General features: G+C 31.2%; 1 protein-coding gene across 1 annotated transcript; it reads right to left on the reverse strand.

The window, feature by feature from the left end:
- Nucleotides 1–3449: 3449 nt before the first annotated feature.
- Nucleotides 3450–5349, reverse strand: LOC122271212 (uncharacterized; the record flags this gene model as incomplete). Its single annotated transcript, XM_071183989.1, is given in 3 exon segments — nucleotides 3450–3864; nucleotides 4262–4464; nucleotides 5316–5349. Coding segments are annotated over 3 exon segments (363 nt in total), but the record flags the coding sequence as incomplete, so codon positions are not given.
- Nucleotides 5350–10412: the final 5063 nt, after the last annotated feature.

Genomic DNA, 10412 nt, shown 5'->3' on the forward strand with positions numbered 1-10412 from the left:
TAAAAATACCTGAAATATTTGTTATTAATAAAAAAATGTTAACTGACTCACCTTCTGCAGTTGATTCACCAGTATTCTTTGCTAGAACAAATAGATGGCTGAAATATTAAAAATTTTGTAAAGTGATTTTTTCTAATAAAAGTTTTTAAAAATGACTCTTTTTGTTTTGTTTTCATTTTTATGGAAATATTCACACATGTCATTCATACTTTAAAGAACCCCTTTTCCTCATCACCCGAGTGGGGTAAGGGATAAGACGCGTTTTTTTTTATAGAGGTCAATCGCCAGGAGCCATAATCCTCTCTTTGGTGGACAGATGTCAAAGGGATACCGTTAGGTTAACCCACAAAACACTGTTGCTGTTAAGTCATCATTAACCATATGGTAGGGTGGATAGATCAGTCTGGATAACTAGCTTGTCGTAAACGACTCTGTAATGTTTTGTTTCCGGCTTTGTTAATACCTTTCTTCTCTTTGCGTCTCTGCAGATTTTCATAAGGTTATGAATTGTATGCTTTTCGCTATCAGTACGCACACCATTTTTTTTATCGTCTCAAAATTTAACTTCTGGGAATTCCTGAAATTTGATGTAAAACCACGCACTTTACAACATGTTTTGCCAGAAGCTGTCTCATATGCATAATTTTTAGCACCACCTCCAAAGAAAACCGTATTTAATAATAATGAAAAGTATTATTAAAAAATTTTAACTCTAAAACTTGCTCTAGAATAAATTGTAGAAAGTTATCTATTATTATAACATTAAAAAAAAATAATACCAGATACAAAGGTTGTGATGACATCTCCACCCAGTTCATCTGTGAAATCTCCAAGAAACTTTCCAAGCGGAGGATAACCATCTTGGGCATAGATGATAGAGTCGGTATCATGGTACAACACATTTTCACCTAACTTGTCCATTTCTTCATACAGTTTAACCCAAGCCCATGCTGTAGTAAAAGCCGCGATAAATATGTTTGTTGAAACATCTTGGACAGCAAATTCCTCCTTGTACTCCCGTATGGCTGCAACTTCTTGAGTTGGGAAATACACATCTTTAATCTAAGGAGAAAACAATAATTTAATGTTGACACAGTTTTATTTCTTAAGGAAAAATGAAATTCTCAACAATTAATAACGTAATTGAACTTACATTCTTGGTTGGATCACTCAAATGTTTGTTGAATTGGGGAAGTATAGTTACAAAGTCCAGCTGACCTTCATTACATTTCATCTCCCATCTAAAATAAAATATCTCTAATTATTTCATAAATTTACGTATACTTACCTACATCAGATATTTTTTTTTTTTTTTTAAATAATCTTTTTTTTTACTTACCGCCTCAAATAACTGTTCAAAATAAGTTTTGCTACAGCTCCTCTGCCTAGATTTTAAATTATGCTGGAATACTCCAATTTTACTCCTTCTTTTTCAAGGTATTCGTCAATATATTTCAACTTCTTCTCTTCTGTATCACAGTCGTCAGGCCACCCGCTACTTTCTTGTTTTATTTTTAAAATCGATGAAAGATTTGAAAAGGGAGGAAGAAGATTATTCAAAGTGATAGATTTCGTGAATCTGAAAGAAAAAAATATTTTTAAAACTTTGCATGATACACACGTGTAATAGCGATATTCCTCTTACTTCTTAGATTTTGTATTCTTTTTTTAAAGCCGTTTTAACTTCCTCTGTAACCCATATACCAGTCAGTTCTCTTTCCTCGTCAGAATGTTGACACGGGCTCTGTTGTTGAGTTTCCGCGCATACGCTACAGAGTGGAAATATAAGTTTCTGGTTGGGCAGAACAGGTAAATTCAAACGCCTAGGTGGTACGACACTGCATCTTATGAAGCCAAAATAGTTGCCCAAAGAGGAAAAACCTTCAATAATAATAGTGGGATGGCCTACTGGATATTCGCAGTATTTATGCACCTGTGTAAAAAATATTTATATTCTTTCAGAAATCACTAATATGTTTTAAAAAATAATTAAATAAAAAAATTATAAATTTAGGGTAGAAATAAAAAATTATAATTACCCATGTGTACAGAGAAGTAAAATCAACATATTTCGCACTTCCTTCATAGAATTATTTTAGAGTATTGGTAGGACCATCATAGAAAGCATCCCTCGGAAATAGCCTGTCTTTCAATTTGTGAGTTTGTAAGTCATCATCAGTTGATTTAAGTCTGCTGAACTCATGTTCCCGCCACTCTACAACAGTGTATCCTTTAGATCTTAGTTTTGTTGTCGTTTCCACCATTGATTGCCTTAGTGCCTTCATGGTAACGTTTTTGTATGGATGGATTTGATCCCCATCGTAACACTGGTCACAGCCGTGATAAAAACACCCCTTCAAATAGAAGACTAAAATATATGTGCACAAAAATATACTATAACACAGAACTTACGTGAAATTGATACACAGTGTTTGTATCTTTGCAGTATCCAACCACAAAATTATTTTAAATTCACTAGTGTTGTTGAGAGCATGAAAAATGAATATGTTATTCTTCTGTGCTGTATAATCTAGCCAACGAATCGAATCTAGGCTATAATTTATCCTTGTAATACATCCAGATACGGGCACCAGCGCTATTGTGTTGGGTTGTATTTGTCCATTCCTAAATACAGCCATACTTGAAGATGCAATAGTAACATACCTAAATATAAAAAAAAAAACATGTTTCAAAGACTAAACTATTAAAAAAATGCATTTATTCGTACAAAATAATTTCTCAATAACACACATTTGAAAAAAAAAGTTTCTTACTCAAATGGGTCAACTCCTCCAACTTCTAAGAACTGTCTTCTGCTTCTTTTTCCTTATCCCCAAAATTAGCAGGGCTAAACAATGTCCATGAAATTCATGACCCGTAGGAAGTCGGCCACCAAAAGTGGGTTATTTAGAATGTCCAGTCCAGGATATGTTGGGGCAGATTGGAAAGATTTTAACACTACCCTCGAAAGAAGGAGACTTAAAGCCATATCACACTTAGCGAAAATTCGTTCAATTCAACCATCAACTCAACCCCAACTTCGACTTTCTGTTCAACAACCACCTGGAACAGTTGAACAGTATCTGGAACAGCATCTAAAAGAATTACTGAGAAGTGCTGTCGCCAATTATTCTACAAATAATAAAGAATTATCAAAAGAAGTAAAATAAATGCATTTAATATTTAAGTTCAATACACATATTTTGTACTTATATTTATATGTTTTCAATATAATTTCTGTAAAAAAAATGTAATAATAATTTTAGCATACCTTTTGAATATGTATTTAATTGCGGCTCGCTAAAATTTCAAATTTTGAAAAATGGCTCGACTATTAACGAGCTTGGCCACCCATTATGAAATTATCACTTAAAAATACACTTCTGAAATTCATACACAACAAATCTAGATGAGTAAAAAGAAAAAAACTTATAAAGGTACGAAAAAGATTTAGAACAATATGAAAATTTATTAATCCATTAAAAACTTAAATGCTGTTTTAATAATTTTTTTTTGAGCCCGAATTCTTTTCTCTTTGTCGGGTATTTGTTTTAGAATTTGGGCCACATATAACCCACATGTATCCTCAATGGAAGCTTCCTTCGGAGCAGGTATCCGGCGCAAGGAGGTCATTGCTTCTTGTAGCAAATCTTCCTCAGCGTTATCTGCCTTTCTTTTCTTCCTTTGCTTCAGTTTAGGTTTATCTTTCGAAGCCCCCGGATAGTTATCCTCTACCATTTATTGTTCATCATTTTCATTCATTATTTCTTGTTCAAGATAATCCTTGTGATCTTCTACGATATCTTGAGTATAACTGCATGCAAAGGTTATTGAATCCAGAGGATCATTTGATTGTTCCACATTCTAAAAAATGAAATATTTTTATGAATTACTAACTAGAATTGAACATTACAACAGCAGCAGATGCATACACACTGTAAAAGAAATTTATTCATAAAGCTACATCATTAAAACCAAATTTGTCTTAATTTTATTTAAAAAGAAAAAACTGTAATTAGCTTATTCTTTGATATTTTTAGTTTCTTCTTCCTATATTAATTCTATTTGAAAATAATTTTATTATTAAAAATCAGTCATTTGTAAAATTTGAAAATTTCAGTTTAGCTAAGAGAAATATTTAATTACGCAATTTAAATTTACTACTTGTGAATTAATTTTAAAGTTATTAGCTCCTTTTCGAGGTATTCAATATGCCTGGTAGCCTATACAGAAAGTGAGTGAGTAGCATTTATATCCATACCTGGCTTAAAATCAGAGAATCATTTTCCTCCAAATTAGAAAAGCTCTCTTCACAGTCCTCCGCATCCACTAAGAATTTCAAGGCATTGAAATGTACCCAGGGACAAGCTCCCTCATATCCAGCACCACTTGTTAGGGTTTTCACTTTCTTCAAATTTCTTTGAAAGATCGTCTTCAAATTACTGAATTTTTTTTGCAGCTTTTCTAAAAAAAAGTTTAAAAAAATTAATTATACCAGTAAAAAAAGTAATAAGAAACTAAGGTACAATCTGGGGAGAAAAAAAAGCAGGGAATAAATGAAAAGAAATCATTATAGCTACTTAGCATTTAAAATATATTTCTCAGGGGTATAGTTTGTATCGAATTTCTTTTACAATACATATTTTTTTCAGAAGTAAAAAACTTTTCCCATTGATTTAAAATTTTTATAATATATTTTTTTTCCTATTCGTGTACTTTTTTATAGTCAGATCTTCCATAACACAAATGAAGGTGCTAAAACAATTCTATTAAAATTCCACTTATTCAGTTACTTTCTCACATATGAATTTTCAATTAGTTGCTATTTCAAAATTCATTTACAAAGAAATAGTAATCTATTTTTGAAATAAATTACCTTTGTACATGACAGTCTCAAAGAAGCAGCTACCTGAAATGTTTTAAATCAAAAGTAGTAGCAACAATGCATTTTTTGTAGATCTCTCTTTCGTTATGTCTAGATACTTATGATGGTAGATTATTGTAATATTTTCATCACAACACATGAAATAGTTTAGCAAAATATTAAAAAATAAATAGTTTAGATGTTACACACTGTAACACCTAAACTATTTATTTTTTAATATTTTGCTTTTTGAGACTTTGAAAATAACATGTACCAGAATTTTAATGTATTACATAAATTTCCAGTTCTTATAAAATAATCCAACAGCTTCAAAACTGGCAGTGAACAATAAAATTTAACATGATCACTTTTTTACTAAGCAATTATTTCATTTTCCATTATATTATATATGAAAAATAAGCCAAAATAATAATAATAATAATAAACTTACCGCATGTCAATTCTGAAGCATACTGAGGATATTCCGCGAGATGAGTTTTGTTGATATTTCAGTAAAACGGACTCTTCTCAGGATTCGATTCTTATAATATGAGGACTTTATGTTCCAAACGTTTTCCTTCTTTCTGATGAGTTCAATGAATAAGCTCTCCATTTCAACTGTCCATTTGAAAGAGTCTGGGAGGCTCATGTTGACTGCAACACAAAAATATACTTTAAATAAAACCATTCCAATAAATAACACAATTTTAAGAGAGGAGAGAAACACAAGAAAGAGGGTTAGTGTGGATGGCTGGAATAACTCTTAATTATCAGTCAAAATGTGTATTGTACACAATTGTTAAAAAAAAAAAAATTATGTAATATGTAAATTTTCTAAAAATATCTTCTAACCCAATTATTAAATTAGACTATTTTAATAATTTTAAACGAACTCTGAATATTTCATATGCAACTAAAATTTACTAGTATTTTATGTAATTTACTAATAATATATATAGCACTAAGTCTTTACAAAAAAATGAACACACAAAAACACAATAAAAGAATTAAATAATACTAATAAAAGAAAGAGAAACAGAGTTTTAACATAAATTTTATAAATTACTAATGGTATTATGGAGAATATCCAGAATTGTACACAAGTAAATTGTATGCGTAAACAAACTCTACTACTACCGAAATGAAATATCCAAAAAAGTAATATAAACTTTATTTCAAAAGATAAAAATAATTTAAATTTTAGTATGTTAGAGCATGAAATATTTTTTCCTAATTTGTTTATATTTCAAATTCCCTTAACATGCAAGGTACTTTACAAATAAACATTTACGTACAAAAAAGATAAAATGCAATTTAAAAAAATTTGCTTATCAAATAAGTAATATCAAAATGTAAAACAAAAGTAAATACTGTTATTTACTTGGCAAAAATTACTTCAGATTGGCCAATTTGGCGTAGAAAATCTTACTTTTAATTCGGGTTTAAAAACATAACACATTCATAACATAAACTTCCTCAAAGGTTAGAAAAAGAGTTATACTTCTTATAAAATAACTTTAAAATCAATAATGAATTAAAAACTCACCTGAATTAAAATATAACAAATTGGATCGCTGCTTCGTAAACGTAAACTTTGCGGCCATATTGTTTTGACTTGTGCTATCCCATAATCCCATGCAGTTGCTGCCACCTGATTGGTTGACTTGTGAAGTTGCTTCAACACTTTTGTAGGGAAGTGAAATAGTTGAACAACAGTTGTTTCAACTCGGATAAGTATAGCACACCTATGTTTTCGGACGGGGTTGTCTTCGGAGTTGAAGTTGGGGTTGAGTTGGAGGTTGAATTGAACGAATTTTTGCTATGTGTGATATGGCTTTTAAGGTGGCCGCTGGTAATCGCCGTCTGCTCCTTGCGGTTGCACCGAATGTTGAGCTCACCTCCTGGATGGATGCTATGGTACCAGTGATATTTGGGGGGTACGAGCCAGGAAACATTGTCTTCTTTTTTTTTCGATGCCAGTTCCAAGAAGGTGAGTGAATCTGAACACATCAAAGTTTCTTCTGTCCCCTCCTTAGCCAGAGTGTCGGCGATATCATTGCCGAGAACCCCAACGTGAGAAAGGATCCACTGGAGAAGGACTTCACGCAATCGTGAGAGGGTTTTAAATTTGTGCAGGATTGAAGCTCCTGTATTGTCTTTAACCTTCCTCCAATGCGATAAGTACTGTATGGAACTGAGACTGTCAGAGAGTATCCAGATATTATTGTGATCCTGTAGTATTAGAAGAGAATCCAGGGCAGTATCTAGGAACTGTTCTCGGTATAACAAACAAGATCGTCTCGAATATCACAGTCTGATATAAAATAAATGAAATAAAATCTTTTTTTTTAATTATTCAAAGAATAAAATACTTTTTATCTCATTACCTGCAATAGGATAAAATTTCTTCTTAGAATTAAGAATACTTCTTTAAAATTAAGTTTTCTCTTTCTGTTGTTCATACCATTTGTAGAACTTGGTTCTAGCCGAGCCATTCATTGCATCGGGTGCATAGAAATGTGCATCAGGAATGGGTCCAATGTATGACTGGTTTTCTGGGGTATTAAACAGATGAGTGAAGTGCCCTTTACGTAATTCTTCCAACCCGAAACATGCTGGCAGTTTAGACAATGCCATTGGCATGAAATTGATGGAGTCAATGATACGCAACTGTAATGCCTTGATGATTAATAAGCCATTTAGTATAATGTCAGGCTTAACCATTCATAAAGTAGCCAGGATAGTATAAACTGACCATCAAATCTAGAAAAAAAAACTTTAAACTGAACTAATAATAAATTTGATATATTATATTTTCTGAGCAAAAAGAAGAAAATTCTTCAAATAAAAAATGGAATCACGCTTTCATATTGTGTGCTATAGAAGTATAACCTTTATGCTTCTTATCAAACAGCCATGTACAAAAATCATGACAAGCATTATATCCTTTGAACACACATTCTGCTCTTTCTGCAGTTTGAGCTACAGCCAGATTAACCATATGCTCCCCTGTTGTCTGAACAATTTCAAAATAAAAAAATATCAGTTTTTCTGATGGGGCTTAAGCAGCTGTTCTTTGCAACTAGCACATATGTTCTGCCGCTATCACGTTTTTTTTTTTTTTTTTTTTTTTTTNCAAATTTTTTTTTTTTTTTTTTTTTTTTTTTTTTTTTTTTTTTTTTTTACATGATGCACATTTTGTAGTATAGTATTGATGCGATGTTTCGGGACAAACTCGTCGTTGCAAAACCTTCCGATACATTGATAAATCTTCAATAAATAAATCAGTTGTTAGGAAAAAAATTAACAATTAAATCAAATGTAATTGGCTAAAAAAAATTTAACTTCACAAAGGGAAAACTGTTGATTCTGTTTTATCTTTGTATGCTTTAAAACAATCTTCAGACTGACAAACTCTTACAGTCATGGCATCTTTTCTGCGCATTATCTTTCAAACAAATAGATCTTCGACAAACCCAACAACTGCTTGGGTAATAGCGTTCTTCAATTCTATTGTAGGGTTTGTCACACTTCGTACAGTAAAAATTCCAAGCATAGAAACCCTGCAAGTTTTTTATAACGTCATAGTGGTTATTATGCAACCACAAAGTAATACGTCTGGGCCTTGGAGTTATTTCATCCTTATATGAAACCTAACAACAAATGAAAATATATTAAAATACAATAAAAATGCATACTACGGATATTTATAAAAATATTATAAAGTAAGTTAACTTTTTACTTTGCTGTAGACTATTTTTAATAAGTGTTACCATGAATATTAGTTAAATACTGAAAATAAACTTACCTTCATTAAATTTGTGGATGAAATTACAGCAATCTTGATGTTAAGGTAATCTTCAAATTGTTTAATCTGCTGGTACAAACAAGGTCCTAATTCATTTGCTCTTTTCATTAAGGCTGGGCGCCTTTTCTTCGTAATAGCTTCGTTCGCTGTGCGATTTTTCAAGTGTGCTACTGCATAAACGATTGCTTTGGCACAACACAAGCCTTCATCATCGCTATGAATAACCAAAACTGAAGACTTCCTTAGAGCATCCACGCTTTCATTTATTACGCGATGTGTACGGCCAGCTCCGATATCCGCAAAATAGTAATGGCATCAATTAAAAAACCATTGTCCAGTTCAATAGTATTCATTGATTGCTAGTAGTGGAAAAATGGGGGTTCTGCCTCACTAAAGGTCTATGACCTCCCGACTTCAGTCACTACCTTGAGATACTTGCCTCACTTGGGGATACAACCTCACTCAGAGATTTTTTTCTGAAATTGAGGGAGATTGTGAGATCCTCTCTTTAGATAAGGTTTTATCAAAAGGAAGATTTTTATTATCTCTTCTTTGGAAAATGGAAGAATTATTCTTATTTTCGGGACTTAGAAATTTTTCGCGAGCTAGTATATTTTATTATGCTCTCAATATTTAAATTAATGTGTGAATTTTTTTTCTCAATAATGCATTATAATTTCATTAATTTAATTTTAAAAATTAACCTTCAGAGAAAATATTTTTATTAATTTTATACTAAATGACTATAAAACTTCTAAACTAATTAAATAGTTTCATAATCAGAATGTTTATATTTAATTAGTTTACTCATTGAGTTGATTGCTAATGTGATGAGAAACTTTTTTTTCTGGACTTTAAATTTATCTATGGAAAAGTTATGTTCTAAAATGAATATTTTTAGAGCTTGTTGATAGAGCTGAGGGGGCTTTAAATTTAACAGATAAAAGTGGAATGAGACAATAATAATAAAGCTTTATTTAAATTCTAAAAAATCAGTAACTGTGATATAATGTATAATTTTTCCTCCTTTTCCCTTCTTCACTCAGATACTTCCAAAAATCACAATTGGTCAAAAAATGGTAACCAATTAACAACACAAAAGAAACATTTATTAATAATGATAAAAAATTAGAAAATTAATATGACCAAGACATCTAAACAATTCGCTTCCGCTCTCCATCAGAGCGTTCCCTCCTCTGTCTTTTTACAACATCTACCTTGATGACAGCGCCATCACAACATGGAGGCATGACACCCCCCCGACATGATTGCGCTACACCTGGTATAGCGAAATCTGATCTACACAGTAGGATAATATATATAAAAATATATTTAACACTTATTGTAAATAAAACATATGAATAGAATACTTGTTACAAATACTTACACATAAACTATGCAAAATGAAAATAGTAGAAATATGACAGATGTATAGTTGCCTGGCTATAACACATAATATATACAATAAACAAATCAAATTTCTATAAAACTGGTATATATAAACAATTACAGATGAAAAGAATCCTTGATACAATTGATACGATATTGCAATAGATATTCAATTTCAATAATACTCATATATATATTTACAGATGAAAAGAAGCCTTGTAATAAAACAGGTTATCATATATGTTAGATTGTTTTTTAATAAGTACACAAAACATTTAATCACTTACTAGTCTTGATAGACCATCAGCATTTTTTAATTGAGCACCTGGGCAGTGTGTGATATGAATATTG

This window comes from Parasteatoda tepidariorum, chromosome 8 (genome assembly GCF_043381705.1).
Source record: "Parasteatoda tepidariorum isolate YZ-2023 chromosome 8, CAS_Ptep_4.0, whole genome shotgun sequence".
Lineage (NCBI taxonomy): Eukaryota > Metazoa > Arthropoda > Arachnida > Araneae > Theridiidae > Parasteatoda > Parasteatoda tepidariorum.